The sequence below is a fragment of the Cornus florida genome, unplaced genomic scaffold (genome assembly GCF_030987335.1).
Source record: "Cornus florida cultivar Cherokee Brave unplaced genomic scaffold, ASM3098733v1 CherokeeBrave_3.0.0_Hap2_Chr05, whole genome shotgun sequence".
Taxonomy (NCBI): Eukaryota; Viridiplantae; Streptophyta; class Magnoliopsida; order Cornales; family Cornaceae; genus Cornus; species Cornus florida.
Window position 1 is genome coordinate 106984173 of NW_026775575.1, and position 16784 is coordinate 107000956.

Sequence of the window (16784 nt, forward strand, 5' to 3'; positions counted from 1 at the left end):
TTGTCATAGGCACTTCTTCTATAATTTGTAAAGTTGCCCAGACCTCCCCTAAAAATAAAACTAATCACCTCCCTTATGCTACCATCAACGAAAGTCAATCCAAAATTTTACTTATGTCATGGATTGAATAAATTAAAATTCTTATATTACCCTTCGTCCATCTCCTTTCTTTCACACACACATATGAGTGCTACACTCATATATCATAACAACTTGCTCAGACCTCCTTAAAAATAAAACTAACATACACGAGCCTCCTTTTTGTTATGGTCAACACAAGTCAATGACATATTTTATTAATATCATTGACTTAATAAATTAAAACTTTCATATTACTCTTGGTCCATCTCTTCTCTTTCACCTATATAGATGGATATTATAACTATTTACCATAACAATTTGAGGGTATTTTAATAAATTAGACAAATTTGTTAATGCATTTAATGGGGGAAGTCCGAATAACTTTTCAAATCATAAAAGAAGTTCCTATCATTATGGCAAATCATAAAAAATATTCGTGTTATTTACGCAAAAATAAAAGATGAAAATTTAATTATGTTATATATATATATTTTAAAAAATTGAATACATGTCTTAATGTACTACGTATATAGTAATAAAAGAAAAAATTCTAAAAGCAAAGGACTCGTGAAGACACGTAATAGGAAAAAACAAGAGAGTTAGCTTATGGTAGCTCCACCATCCGATTGGACAGAAGAGTACCGTCTTGATATCAGACACGTATTCACCTGGTCCCACGGGACTTTAAACCCCTATAAACAAGGATGACTAAATCATACCCATCCATTGTTTAGCTAATGACCGACCACAAAATAAATCATAGTCCGATTAGAACAATGTTTTAGCTAATGACCGACCACAAAATAAATCATAGTCCGATTAGAACAATCTAGAAGGGAGAAACCCTAGCAAACGTCCTTATAAAATCCCACCTCCTCTGTTCTCACTCTTCACACACTGCCTTTCGCTCTCGCAAACCCTAGACGACTCCTTCGTCATTCAAATCTTGTAGAGAGAAAGAGAAATAGTTTCAGAGATCGATAATGGCAGATATCGAAACGTTTGCGTTCCAGGCCGAAATCAACCAATTGTTGAGTTTGATCATCAACACATTTTACAGCAATAAAGAAATCTTTCTTCGTGAGCTCATCAGTAATGCCTCCGATGTGAGTATCCTTACTCGTTTCTCCCTCTCTTTTTTTGATTTCCTTTAGGGAATAGATTGATGCGTTGAAAAATTTGTTTTAATGCTGTGGATCTGTAACCTGTTGATTTTTGGCTTAGTTGTGGATATTTAGATCGCGATTTAGTGTTTGATTCATGTGTTATGTTTCGATCTAAACCTAAAGATTGTAAGGTGAATAGTTAGTTTGTTTACCGAGAAAACAAGAGAAAATAATGGTATACAAACAAATTAATATGCTGCGATAGTTTAGCATGCTTATTTATCGTATTGTATTTTTTGTCTTTAGATATCTGGATCTCCGAATTGCTAAGATTCATGGAATATTTCTCTGTATTTTTTTTTCACTTTAAGAAATCAGAGCGTTACTGAAGCTTAAATTATTTTGTGCGATGTTGCATCGAACTTTTATATAACGTGGAAAAAACTGAAGCAACTTGTGAATACTTGTTTTATTTTCTGTGTCCTTATTACATACGTTTTGTAATTATGTTTCCATCCATAGTTTATTATGGTGGATTATGATGATCATAGTTTTTTTTGGGGCTTCTGGACAAGAAGCCTTAACCCTGCTTAATATTTTTTTGTCCATTCCAAAAAATTGTTGTATTAATTAATCTGTTTATCTGTAGAAAATAGGGAACCCTAATTTGTTTGGATTATCTTCCACTCCTGTATTACATAGTTGAAGCATGTTTGAAAGTGACAGAAACTTGTATTTACTACTGGAATATATTATTTTTCTTCAATTTAATCTGATGGCTCTTCTTGAATATTCAAACCATTAGGCGCTTGATAAGATTCGTTTTGAGAGCTTAACGGATAAGAGCAAGCTAGATGGACAACCAGAGCTTTTCATACACATTATTCCCGACAAGACTAACAACACATTGTCCATCATTGACAGTGGAATTGGCATGACCAAGGCTGGTAAGTTGTAATATCAGTAGTGCTCATGATGTGTTGTTAGGCTTATGTACATCTGTTAACTATTTTTGTAATGTTATATAATTTGCAGATTTGGTAAACAATCTTGGGACAATTGCAAGGTCAGGGACCAAGGAGTTTATGGAAGCTCTTGCTGCTGGTGCTGATGTTAGTATGATTGGTCAGTTCGGTGTCGGATTCTATTCAGCTTACTTGGTGGCCGAGAGGGTCATTGTCACCACAAAGCACAATGATGATGAGCAGTATGTATGGGAATCACAAGCTGGCGGGTCTTTCACTGTTACCAGGGACAACTCTGGTGAGATCCTTGGAAGGGGCACGAAAATTACCCTCTTCCTCAAAGAAGACCAGCTTGAGTACCTTGAGGAGCGTCGCCTCAAGGACCTGATTAAAAAGCATTCTGAGTTCATTAGCTACCCAATTTCCCTCTGGATTGAGAAGACCACTGAAAAGGAAATTTCTGATGATGAGGATGAGGAAGAGAAGAAGGATGAGGAAGGGAAGGTAGAGGAGGTTGACGAAGAGAAAGAGAAGGAAGAGAAGAAAAAGAAGAAAATCAAGGAAGTGTCCCATGAATGGTCTTTGGTGAACAAACAGAAGCCTATTTGGATGAGGAAGCCAGAGGAGATCACAAAGGAAGAGTATGCAGCTTTCTACAAGAGCCTTACCAACGATTGGGAGGAGCACTTGGCTGTGAAGCACTTTTCAGTTGAGGGCCAATTGGAGTTCAAGGCCGTTCTCTTTGTGCCTAAGAGGGCGCCTTTTGATCTCTTTGACACAAAGAAGAAGCCCAACAACATCAAGCTTTATGTCCGCCGTGTTTTCATAATGGACAACTGTGAGGAGATTATTCCCGAGTATCTGAGCTTTGTTAAGGGTATTGTGGATTCTGAGGACCTTCCTCTGAACATCTCGAGGGAGACATTGCAACAGAACAAAATTCTTAAAGTCATTCGCAAGAACTTGGTGAAGAAGTGCATTGAGCTCATCTTTGAAATTGCTGAGAACAAGGAGGATTACAATAAGTTCTACGAGGCCTTCTCAAAGAACCTCAAGCTTGGCATTCATGAGGATTCCCAGAACAAGACTAAGCTTGCTGAATTGCTTCGATACCACTCCACCAAGAGTGGTGATGAAATGACTAGCTTGAAGGATTATGTGACTAGGATGAAGGAGGGCCAGAATGACATTTATTACATCACTGGTGAGAGCAAGAAGGCCGTGGAGAACTCTCCATTCCTTGAGAGGCTGAAGAAGAAAGGCTATGAGGTGCTCTACATGGTTGATGCTATTGATGAGTATGCAGTGGGACAGCTGAAGGAATTTGAGGGTAAGAAGCTGGTCTCAGCAACCAAGGAAGGTCTGAAACTTGATGAAAGTGAGGATGAGAAGCAGAAAAAGGAGGCTCTAAAAGAGCAGTTTGAGGGTCTTTGCAAGGTGATCAAGGATATATTGGGCGACAAGGTTGAGAAGGTCATGGTGTCTGATCGTGTAGTTGACTCTCCCTGCTGTTTGGTGACTGGGGAGTATGGATGGACTGCCAACATGGAGAGGATCATGAAGGCACAGGCTCTAAGGGACTCGAGCATGGCTGGCTACATGTCAAGCAAGAAGACAATGGAGATCAACCCTGAGAATCCCATAATGGAGGAGCTCAGGAAGAGGGCTGATGCAGACAAGAACGATAAGTCTGTGAAGGACTTGGTTCTCTTGCTGTTTGAGACTGCACTGCTAACTTCTGGCTTTAGCCTTGACGACCCCAACACCTTCGGAAACCGAATCCATAGGATGCTCAAACTTGGTCTGAGCATTGATGAAGAAGCTGGTGAAGCTGATGTAGACATGCCTCCATTGGAGGAAGCGGATGCTGATACCGAGGGGAGCAAGATGGAAGAGGTTGATTAAGCAACAGCTCTGGTGGCTTTTAGTTTTATAATGATTCAAACTTTCTCTACTTGTTTAGGTTTTTATCTTTTTTGTGTTGAAACTGGTGGATTAGATCTGCATTTTTAAATGCCTTTTTTGATGTGGAACTTGTGCAATTGGTACAATCGGCTCTTTAATATCTAAAAATCTAGTCGTTGTTGGTAATTTTTCTTCTAATGGTTGTTTTTGCTTATACGCTTTTTATTTTCAATAATTTCTGGTTCTTCCTGGACTAAAAGGCTTTTTGAGTTTGATCATCATGGTTATACCTTAGATGTCAATTGAATATTAAGTGTTGCTTCTCTCTTCTGATGATGGTGTTATTTTGGTATCGTGAAGTCTTCGCCTGGCTCGAGTAATTAATCCATTGAATTGAAAACTCTACCAAACAAGTTTTAATTAAGAAGAAAGATTATACCTAAATTATACAAGTTTTAAATTATAATACTATTTAATATAAATTATAATATAATAAATATTATAAATTATATAAATTTTAAATTATAATATTATTCTCTATAAATTATCATATAATAAATATTATTAAATATAATGAAAAAAAAAGTAAAATTTTTTTCCTTCATTATTTCTTTTAACATAGGAAATTATAAATTAATTTTCTACTATCCAATATAAAGAAATACACAATTTCTTCCTGAAGAAAGAATTATGTCTCATTTATTTCTTTTAACATAGGAAATTATAAATTAATTTTCTTCTATCCAATATAAGGAAATACACAATCTCTTATAAGGAAATACACAATCTCTTCCGGGAGAAAGAATAAAGAATAATGTCTCATTCGTCCCTTCTTCTATGCCTTTCCTTCGGCATAAGGATTTGGCACTTTCCCTCATCAAATTCCACCACCAATAAACTAATTTGCCTAACAAATTCATGAGGAAATGTAGTTGGAATTATGTACCACAGTTTTGTAGGCCAAGAATTCAGTAAAAGACCCTCCCGACATGGGGAGTTAGAGCAAAGATGTAACTTTATTATCATACCAGGTTGTTTAGACATTAAGGACTCCCTCCAAGTTCTGATATCATTGAAAAGAATTGGCAATCATGACACTTCTTATTATCAATGTAAACATAATAAATAATCTGATGTCTGCAACTACAAGAAAAAAACATCTACTTAAAAACAAATGAAAATTCAATCATAGGATAGTGAAAACACAATCACCAATCTTAGCCAAAAAAAATACCAAATATTATGCAAAAACTTTTTTTTGGGTTTATTACAACTAATAAGACCTAAATGCAGATCCCGAATCAGGTATCTTCAACTCGTGAGTGAAATACGAAGCTTGGAAATGTTGTGGTGATGTCCCTGTTCCAAAAAAAAAAAAAAATAGTAGTTCGGAATATGCCACTAATCAATAAATTTTTAGCTGAATCAAAAGTGAGAAAAATAACATTAATATATCAATTATGTTCAATGAGCCGTACACGCTTGAGCTTTCTCTACTAACCATAGATAGAGACCACTAATCGCAATACATCAAATGAAGGAAAAAAAAATATATATATATATATACATATACTTTGAGGCTAATGCACAATAAGATTGTAGCAAAAATCCCCCAGTTGGTGGTAGTCCATTAGAAGAGGACAAGAGACAGACACTAGCCCGTCTAATGCATGTTCTCAGAGGACAAATAAAAGGAGAATTTTTTTTGACAAGTTTAGAGGCAGAGAAAGCAGTGGTGTATCACCAGGCAAATCAATTCATATATTTATATGCATATACAACAAACAAATATTTCTAGGGATACATATTCGGCATCCGAGGAGGACATGCATTGCTTTTGAAGGGAGTTTATCTATTATAGTTACATAAAAGTATGTTCAGAATTTAGAAGAGTATGAATAGTATGAAGATAGTTCAATTTCTTAAAAACAAAAGCAGAGTATCTGAATCAGTCATCTTCAAACTATCAGATGACGCAGGCCAACAAATTCATGTCCTACTATATATAGATGGCATCAATAAAATGATTTGACAAGGTGTCTCAACCTATCAAATTTAAAAATGATTTTAGTCCTATCATCTCTCTCTGTTATCTAGGGGTGACAATTGGGTGGGTTTGGGCTGATCATGAATGAGCGAGTCTGGAATGGGTCAATAACCCGTTATTAACCCATTTATGATGGGTAATAAATGGGTTAGGTATTAAATGGGCGAGTCAATCAACACCCAACCCGATTACCTGAATAATTTTAAACACAAATTATCAAATTATTTTGGTTGTCGAATACCAAAAAAAAAGAATTGTTCGTGTAGCAGTCTCTCATTCATTCACTCATTTTTTGGTCTTTCAAATTTTGTTTTTTTCCTTTCCCAGATACAATTACTCTGCCAATAATATTAATTATATACATATTTAAAAAAGAAGCTTCAGAACCCAAAAAAACCACCGGCCCAAAGGATAGGGAAAAAGAGGGGAGAGAGAACAATAGAAGAGAGAAAGAGAAAGGGAGGAGAATACGGAGGGGAGAGAATATGGAGGAGAGAATTAGAGAGAGAGGGGAGAGAATATGGAGGAGAGAGAAAAGAGAGGAGCCAGATTATGAGAGTTGAGAGAGAAATTATTAGGTGATCCGGTAATATGTGGTCCGGACAAATCAAAAAAAATTTAGATAAATTTTTGTCTTTCAAATTTCTCTAACACCTCAACTTTTCTCTCTCTACAGATTTGTCTCTCTATAAGTTAATAACTACAATACCAACCCAATACCAACTCACTAAATTTATTACCCATTAATAATTGACCCATTAGTAACCCGCTCAACTAAACCACTCACCCAATAATCATTAATTATTGGGAGGGTATTTGGGTTTGGGTATATTTTGCCGGCCGTACTGTTATCTGTAGTTACCCACAACAATTGCCAGTCACTTTGCATGTGCTACTCCTTGTTTGACACTCACTTTGCATAGCCTGATAGTCTTATGATGATCGCTAATAAAAGAAATTCTTATGATTTAATTAGCAGGATCTGGAGAAGATTTGTCTAACAATGGTAAAGGATGATGTGGAGGTAAAATAGACATGGATGAGAGAGAGAGAACATGTAAAATGCCTGATGATTTAATATAGAGTAAAATGCTGCAAATATTCTTCGGTATCTTAGGAATCAATATTTAGGTAAATCATATATTTTGTACATCTCTGCTCATTTTTTTGAAGCTTGTATTGTCCTTATGATTGAGACTCCAAAATTTTGAAGCTAAGAGTTGCTGAAGGATTACCACTGATTTGTAAATTTGTTACCTTAGGTTAAGAATGTCTCTCAAATATATACAATACCAATTATGTGGTTCTCATCAACTTGCACAATATGATGATTTAGTGTTTTTACAACACTACACTTGACACAGTTAAATGCTTTATATTCATTCCAATCAATAGTAAATTATAAGTTATCAACTAATGGACATTTTATTTTAAATATCATATTTGCAACTTACTTGAGGTATTGAAGGGTCATATTCTTCAAAAGGGATGGATGTCGCAGAACAAGATTTCTCCACTCTTCCTTGTCAATCTTCCCATCGTGTTTTGTATCAGCTTCCTCGAAGGTCTGAAAAATAACCCAAAACCATGGAAACTTTTTTCCTCTTCAAAAAAAAAGAAAAAGAAAAAGAAAAAGAAAAGAAAACACACACACACACACACACACACACTGATAACACTTTACCTGTGATTCTTGCAAAAAACAAATATGAAAAGTCACATGTATTTTTAAACTTCCAGTACAACACTTCAATAAGAAATCAAAATTTGGTACGAAAATTGAGTAATAATCATCTTTTCTATATCTGGAAGTCATATATGCCAGTTATCTTCTTTTTCTCCCTTTGTTTTTAGACTGGCGCATGTTAACTATTCATTAGAAATGATGCAAAATGGTCAAAGCTACTTCCATGCTGATTTTGAGCATGACCCATGAGAAAAAATTTAAGTCAAAAACTTAAAATAATCTAAGAGGTGCAACCTCAACAGGTCAATTACATGCCAAAAAAAGTCACGAGTGACAAATGTTGTAAGCTCAAATTAAAATTTTACACTAGTTTGAGGGTCAAAATTCATATTAGGTACAAGGTGGATTGACCCCCACAACCCCCCCCCCCCCCCCCCCCCCCCCACTAGTTTGAGGGTCAAAATTCATATTAGGTACAAGGTGGATTGACCCCCACAACACCCCCCCCCCACCCACAATTCTCCCTCGTCTTTGCCAAAAGAAGCGGAAAAGGAAAGACGAAGAATGAGGATGCACACATCAAACTTGTAGAATAGAGATCCCTAAGGTTGACATAATTGATACAAATTATGAATAATTTTTATTATAATTAAGCTAGATCAAGAAGCACCTTATCGATGATACTCTCTATAACATCATCTGAAAGATTCATGCCAGATTCAGCGAGGGTAGCCACTACCATTTGCTTAACCTGCATATTCAGAAGTCAATGTAAGATATAAAAATCTGAAAAAAGAGTACAGATATCAAATATGCAAATATTCAGGGAAAAAAAGAAGAATATCTCAAATATGCAAATAAAACAAAGTAATGTGAGATCAAACAACTCAAATAATACCTACGCTTTAATGCTACTCACTTGCGCAAGGATACATGAAGAAATACATCTTGAAAAGTCAGAAACAAAGGTATCGTCTTCCTTACTTTTTTATTCGGAAGGGGTGGAAACCCCACTACTTATATATATATATATATATGTATATGTATGTAAATACCCCGGAAGGAACCCCAAAATGCTTCTATAAGGAAACCCTTAAAAAGCATTATTTAAAAACCCTTGTTTATTGGAATTCGAACTTACCACTTTTTTGCCACGTTCCAAGCACACCACCAGGTCTTTACCACTCACCAGACTCTCCGCCAAAGAAATTAACAGACCAGAAAATAAGGAAACTGATGTTTGAGTAACATCTAAGAGATGGCCATCATATGATCTCTATGATTTATGAAAAAAGAGAGAGTATGTATATGTGACATTGTTTATACCTGTGAAAGCCAATGATTTTATTTTAGCTAGTGCACATGTGAATCATTCAGACATAACCAATTGCTCACATGAGAGTTGTTCAAGTGAGAACCATGTAGTCCTCCAAAATTTCACCTCAATGGTTCCTCCAATTCTTTCAAAGGAAAATTTCTATATAACATACTGGAAAAAACTCAAGGTAGTTCCTTGCATATATGTAACCCATAGTTCCTTGCAATCTTTGATGATACTTCTAATCCAGCAATGAGGTAACCATAACTTACACGAAATCTTGAGAATACAATCCCCAACCAATAAAGTCAAGTAAATATGATCCTCATCTAAGGATATCAGTAAGTTTTTGGTCTTTACAAAGCATAAAAAATATTTTCAACATGATATGTTTAAGAAGTTGATTCATTAATTGTTTCCCTTTATACACAATCATCTGAAACTGTCATTGTTTCTATATAATTGAAAACAAGGCAATGGCAAAATCAAACAATGATTTAAGCAAGCCTCAACAATAATAATGGGGAAGCAGGATTAAGTCAGTCATATGGTATTTACTACATTAGCACTTAAATATCACAAGGAAATAATCCACAAACGTCAACCAAAACTAATCAACTTAAACATTAAAAGTGTTGCGACAAATACTGCGAACCAAGGACACAATCAAGAATCACGACAGAAAAGTAAACACGCCACACACAAAGAACACAAAGATTTACTTGGTTCGGCATAAGCCTACATCCACAGTGAAGATTTGGTGAAATATTTCACTATGAGAAAATCAAGACTCAAGAGATTACGAGTTTCAGCCCCCCAAACCCTAGCTCTCTCTCTCTCTTTCTTGCGGTTTTCAGTGTTCTCCTGTAACACCCCCAAACCCTAAACACCCCTATATACTGGACTACAAGAGAATTCTGAAAAGAAAAAAAAAAGGCAATTTTTCGGGTCGGGCGCAATGCGACTCAGGCTGAAACAAAATTCGGCCACAACATCACAAAAAGTAATAGTGTTCTAACATTTGTAGCTCAACAGCCACAACATAGTTGTACAGATGAAGAAGAATTCCCATCCAGGTTCTAAAAATTTTATTGAAGAAATTTTACAGTTTAACCTTTGAAATTTCAATATTATTTCCATTACAAAAGATAAAACTGAAAAACTTCGGACAAATTAATTAAAATTTCAATAATGACCAAAATTGATGCCGACACCAAGATTTTATAGCTTCAATCAGTTGGTACAGAAAAGTTTTTTTACATTATTCAATTTACACATGATCAACATGGTTCACAATCAATTACTGAACTAAGCGTCAGCTCAAGCATCCAAAAGAAAAAATCACACTTCTTGAACGCCGAGGTTCATACATTAAGCAGTATAAGCATGAATCGTGAACATAATGTTGTGAAAGTTTTGTTCGGTTCAAAAAATTTAACATGGTACTATTTCAGAGGCTTGTTCTATAATTACATGCTTTTAACTTGGCTGATAAGTTGGTCCATTGGTGCTAGGAAAACAATGCTGAGGAATATTTGTCTCAATAAGTATTATACGGTTCCATCACCATTTTATTACATGAATGCGCTGCTGGACTACAATTAAGAAAGATGCAGTTACAAAATAATGTATCTCTCTCTTTATGTGCGTGCATGCGTTGTGTGTATTGTTACAATTGAGGCACTCTTACAGATTTGGTCCCAAATATTGAAATAGATCTTAAAGAATCAATCATTGGCACTCGCTTCAAGAAAGCTGTAAGAAATACTATAATGCTTAAAATACAGAAATTTTAGTTCATTTGGAAATAAACACATATTTTACAAACCTCTAACATGTTTCGGCAATTGAATCAGTTTATGGGACTCAAGTGGCAAAAGGTTTTATTTATGCGCCATGTTTACAAGATTCTAAAGTTACACACAATTTTAAAAGGGAATGCAAGAAGATGTAATTAGATAGTGAATTTAATTGGAATCCAGACAAATTAACTATTGCATTATTTCCATCAAAATATTGTCAAAAGGCTTCCATGCACTGGGTTCCAGAGACGACATAGCTTATATTTGGAACACAAGAATCAACAATGCTATTATAATACTAAAACCAAATCAAAGCAAAAAATGAAGCATCATAAAAACAAAGAAAAATCCGTTCTTCTTGAAGCATAAGGTAAAAAGTCACAATATTATTTTAGCTTAATATTCTGTTTTTCCATCTAATTGATCTAAAACAAGGTAACACAACATATAGCCCAGTAGTTGTATTCTTCCAATCAAAGAATTAAAGAGAAATATCATTGTTTTAATCTCATATGTAAAGTTATTTCAGACTAAGACCAGTAAGAAAAATAGAAAGTGTAGCTCATCAGAGCCAACAGGATGTCCTGGGTATAATTTATTCAGGATACAAACCAATTTACTCGAGAAAATATTAGTTACCTCTTGCCTCTCAATGAAACCTTGTTGCTTGAGATCGTAGAGCTGAAAAGAAACTGCAATACAATGGCATGGGGGTAGTAAAATAGGAGGAACATTCATGTGAAAATATAAGAACAAGATCTTAGGCATTGAACATACACTCAATCTTATCGTCGATTGGGGCATTCGGATGAAATACGGAGAGCGCACGAGCAAACTCTTCAAAACCTAGGATTCCATTATGTTTTGTGTCAAACAAGTCAAATACCTGCAATTAATAAGCAACGGGTAAACAATATCATAAGACGATCGTGTGTAAATTTTTTGAAATATCCAACAAAAAATATGAATTCAGTGACAATAAAATCCATTTCTCAGTACAAACAAGTACACAGGTATTTTACATTTAAATTCTACAGCTCTTCAAACACAGCAACACATGTTTTTACATTTCTACTCCCTAACTCATAAAAAACAGAAGAACACAAGCACATGCCCATCTACATATACGTGTTTATGTAAACACACATGAATATGGAACTGTGAGTTTATAGACAGATATGGGGAAAATTTCATAACACGCGCAGATCTGAAAGTTTATGTTTGATGAAAACACATGGATAAAACACTGATAAGAAAATGTCTACTTAGTTCAATGCTATTAAAAATTGAAACTATTACCAGAGAAACAAATTTAACTGTCAAAAAGAAAGTACCCGATCCGCAAACAAGCTCTCTTTTTTGTTTGTCTTGAATAATGCCAATTGAAATTCTTCCTGCCATATGATATTAAAAGAAAAAGTATCCAAAAGATTAAAGTGAGATTCTGGAGAGGTAACAACACAATGGAATTATATCACTAAATTCATGTGTAGGCGTAGCAGTACTACAATGACAATTGCAACAATGCCTAGCTTAAATAGAACAATTATTTAAGAAGGATAAGGATGAACCTTGTTGATTAGCCCATCATCAATCACCGCACTGCTAATCTTCTTAAAAAGCTCGTAAAGTGCCTCAATTTCACTTACGCTAACTGCATCCAAGTGAGAAAATTATGTTCTTTCTTTTCTTTTCTTTTTTGATGAGAAAGTTATGTTGTTCTTTCACAAGAGAAAACAGGAACTAAGAAGCATCAACATGGGTACAAGATGTGGGCATGACATAATACGTGTGCAACGCGCTGACACTTAAAACAAGCAGAACTCACTCACAGTAATGAAATATAAATTTTTCATGTATAAATATTATATTGGATACATCAAAAAATTAGTTCATGACAACTAAGTCTAATATTCTGTGATTAGTTGAAATTTAGAACTTATAATTAAATGTAATAATAATCACCCTTGCCCACATAGATAAAATCATAACAAGGATATCACATGAGGATGCTTATGTGGTGCATCTACATAGATATGCAGGTATATGTTCACACAATTTGATTAGTCCTCTGTCCTCACCTACCCTTCCACTCCTTTAATAAAATATTTCAACATATTTTGTTTCTTAATACAACCAGGCTTTTAATAAGTTTCAACCAGGCTTTTTATAAGTTTCATATGAACCTTTAATTTAATTTTTTCTTACAATTATCTTTTTTCCATGCTAAAAGAAAGTCAGGTTCACAAGTAACATGTTAACGAGTGTCCAATAAGTGCCGGCCATGTGTCTGAAATGAAGGAATCAATTTCAAAACTACAGACATGTCCAAAATATAACAGCCACGTGTCTAGAGTCTCCAAGAAGTATCAGCATCCAAAGTGTACCCGACACAAACATGTCTCATCTTTAGAAGTGTCTATTCTTCTTAGAATAAGAAACATAAATAAATATCATGAATAAGTACATTATAGAGCTAGTTGGATTAGAAAACAAACTACATAACATCAACAGTTTCTCTCATTCCAAAACTTTTACCCAACACCATGTTAAGAAGTAAAGGAATATGGTTAGTCTTACTTGGACAAATTCCAAAACAAATGGTCTAATTTCAAGAATAACTTTAATTTCCGATAACAAAATAAGTAAATTCAATATTCAATAAAAAAAAGAGTTAATAGAAGGTACAAGCAACAGGTCACCGTTGACAACAGCAGATAATAAATATATAATCACCAATACTATAAAGAAAAATTACAATTAGAAGTACATCACAGCTCATTCCATCCTGTTCTATTGTTTTGTAACTTGAGATTCAAGAGAAAAAAACAAGTCATGAGAATGAAGGCCAACAACATACATGCTGTCTCCCTAGCAAGAACTTCAGGGTCCTCAAGACCTCTCGATTGTCTATACAAATCAAGATCACAACACTGAAGTAGGGGAGCACATAAATGCTTAACACCCTCTAAGCACTGCAACATGGTATTTCCTGCACATCAAAACACTCCATACCTGTTCAAAAAGAGGGTCAGAATATTATTTGGTTAAATCCATGCACAGAAGTACCTAAGTACGGGCAAAACGGAATTACCTGTTGACCATTTCCTGCTTTTGCTAACCCGAATTCAAATGCAAAGGATTGTCAAAATTGGAGCACTTGAAACTATATCTGTGTTCAGAAAATGACTGATAAAAAAAAAATTAATAAAAGAACAAAAAAAAAAAAATAAATAAATAAAAAAATGTGTGTTTAGAAAATGACAATAGAATGTCTATTACTACAAAATTACACACAAATATATGAGTAACGTACTGTTTGGTTTGAAAGGACTGATATTTGTTTTGCTTGTTAATGTGGTTTTCTATATATTTATTCATTTATTTTTGTAGGGCTAGGCGTGGTTTGCTTTAGGGAGCTATAAACCATTTTCTCCCTATTATAGTAAATAAGCAGATATTATGATTGTTTTTCATATCAGTATAGCATGCTGTCTAAAAATAAGCAGCCAATGTATACAGAATATAGAAGAAAACACCTGATAAAGTATCAGTAAAAGTCTTCAATTGATGAGAGAATTTTGCAGCCTGAAAGGAAAATTTTGAGCATGTTGGGCCTTCTTTAGTAATTCGGAATGTTTGAGGCACAATAGGAGTGGACTGTTGCAGATAGGTAGCAGGATTACAACTAACAATATGGCTTACAGAAAAATCCAGGAATGCGACCAACAAGACCCGCGATCAAAGTTAAGCAGGCTTTTTTGTTGAGAAGTAGATGAGTTAATTCATGAAGATTACAACTAAGCTTCATAACAGTAAAAGTACTCTTCAAGAAGGCAGATAACTGGAAGCACATTTGGAATTCCCTGAGCCCTATATTTTACCCAAGCAGAATTATACATGAAAGAATATATAGCCTATATGACTTGGACTCGGGTATGGGTATGTATCCACACGTTGGATGTATCAAATCCCCATACAGAAGGACACATGGACACTGCTAAATACTCAAATTATTTAATATTTTTATTTTATTTTCTAGAGTAAAATAGTGTCTTTCTGTAACATAATGTTTAATATAAGCAGTCCATTCATTTTGAATTAATAATATAATAAAATTGAATTATTTGATGTGCTTTTTAGGTGCATGTCCAACAAAAAGCGTTGGACACAATCCCATACCCATGTCCGAGTATTATGTGTCCGACATGGGTGCTTCACCTACTTTTGAAGAGTCCATGTAATAGAGTATATATTATATAGCAACCATTTCAGGCATCAGTGCTCCTAGGACAAATATCACTTCAATATCCGCAGAGGAAGACATGTTCAATTCTGAAATCCATCTCTCTGGATGGGACATGGTTATCCAGAAATGCTTGGAAACACCAGTCACAAACACTTTCTAATCAAACAGGTTTCCCTAGACTGAGGGTCGAGAATATAACAAGACCTGTACTGCCTGTGGCTAAAAAAAGATTTTCATTCTTCAAAAAATCAGCAAAATCCAAGAATCAAATGCAACTTAAAGACTCACGGGTCTAAATATCACCAGGCACAGATAGTGTCTACTTATATAGTGAAGCTCTTACATTCTTTATAACTCCAGATCTGTGCCCATGATTGAGTCCCTAGGAATGCCATGGCATAAATGGTATCTCAACGGGGCTACCAACTATCATGTAGTATCATTATTTAATTACCCTTTAATCTTGTTTAAAACCTTAAACTTCAATAAGACCTACGCAATTCTAAAGTGCATCATCATATATAAAATTATACAATTTTTAGTTTGTTCGCCTCTAAATTTACCAACTCAGAACCCACAACAAACGCAGAATTCAACCTAAAACCGAGGAGCTATACAGATATCACAATCACTGCCAAATTCCTTCTAGACTCACCCCGAGTTATTCATAGAATGTAAATTAGTTAAAAATATACAAACCTAGACCCCTCGTGCAGAAAACAGAGAGATCTCGACACACAAAACCATCAGAAACAAAGGCCGATCTGAAATATAATTTAATTCTCACAAATTGGACGACAATCAAGGGTACGCGCAGTTATCAAATAAACAACTCAACAAACTTTCAAGCATTCGATTCAACAAAACGATTATCGCGTAGAGATCTAACCGGAAAGAAGATCGAATCTCGGAATGCTTCGATTTGGAAAAGTTGTAAGGAAATTTAGAGAAGAAACTTTAGAGATGTGCTTATATGTGTGTGTGTGTGTGTGTGTGTGTGTGTGTATAACTTACTTTGACAGAATTCGGAGCTGAGATGAGTTTCGGATTCTGCACAGGTCTCTGGTGATATTACACTTCTCGTCTTCTGGTTACCCTAACTCCTAGTAATTCCTAAACAAATCATTATATATAGCTGGTGATTTGAGAGAGAGAGAAATATGTCAGAATCCATTTCTATTTTTTAAATTTTATGTGTAATTAAAAAACCAAAAACTGACAAGTGGTTACACGATGGCATGGGGATGTTGATATTTGGAAGAGAAATCATCAATATTTTTTACTTTTCAAAGTCCAATCAAATTTTAATAACACCTCGCCGATAAGAATTATTTGTTTTATTAGTAGAATTAAGATTTTTTAATTATAATTTTGTTATTAGCAATTGTCAATTTGTAAAAATCAATTGTTATTATTATTTTTTTTTTGGTAAATATGGTTTAGTCTATTTTTAACATTTTCAAAATCATATACTCCTTATATTTTTTATTGAACTTTTTTTTGGTAGTATTTTCCTTAATTTTTTTGTGTGTACTAGAACTTTTAATGGTAGTGTTAATTTTTTTTTGTGTGTGTATATAAAGTGAAACTAAAAATTGTGGACTGATGGATGGCAACGTGGAGT

At 34.6% G+C, this 16784-nt stretch overlaps 2 protein-coding genes across 4 annotated transcripts; one reads left to right on the top strand and one right to left on the bottom strand.

The window, feature by feature from the left end:
- The first annotated feature begins 940 nt into the window (after window positions 1-940).
- LOC132308327 (heat shock cognate protein 80) lies at window positions 941-4243 on the top strand. The gene is made up of 3 exons (XM_059806379.1): window positions 941-1187; window positions 1993-2134; window positions 2223-4243. The coding sequence occupies exons 1-3, from the start codon at window positions 1065-1067 to the stop codon at window positions 4055-4057; spliced, it is 2100 nt and encodes a 699-aa protein (XP_059662362.1). The 5' UTR covers window positions 941-1064; the 3' UTR covers window positions 4058-4243.
- A 958-nt stretch (window positions 4244-5201) lies between these two features.
- Window positions 5202-16326, bottom strand: LOC132308328 (calcineurin B-like protein 3). 3 transcript variants are annotated; one of them, XM_059806380.1, is made up of 10 exons: window positions 16175-16326; window positions 14006-14100; window positions 13772-13926; window positions 12483-12565; window positions 12246-12305; window positions 11689-11797; window positions 11551-11603; window positions 8462-8542; window positions 7559-7671; window positions 5202-5416 (listed from the first exon to the last, which is right to left on the bottom strand). In XM_059806380.1, exons 3-10 carry the CDS (start codon window positions 13893-13895, stop codon window positions 5359-5361), a joined length of 681 nt encoding a protein of 226 aa, XP_059662363.1. In that variant the 5' UTR covers window positions 13896-13926; window positions 14006-14100; window positions 16175-16326; the 3' UTR covers window positions 5202-5358. The 3 variants fall into 3 exon arrangements, with proteins under 3 accessions (XP_059662363.1, XP_059662365.1, XP_059662364.1); XM_059806382.1 differs by having other exon boundaries at window positions 14006-14083; window positions 16175-16301; XM_059806381.1 differs by lacking the exon at window positions 16175-16326 and adding an exon at window positions 16050-16162.
- Between the last annotated feature and the right edge of the window lie 458 nt (window positions 16327-16784).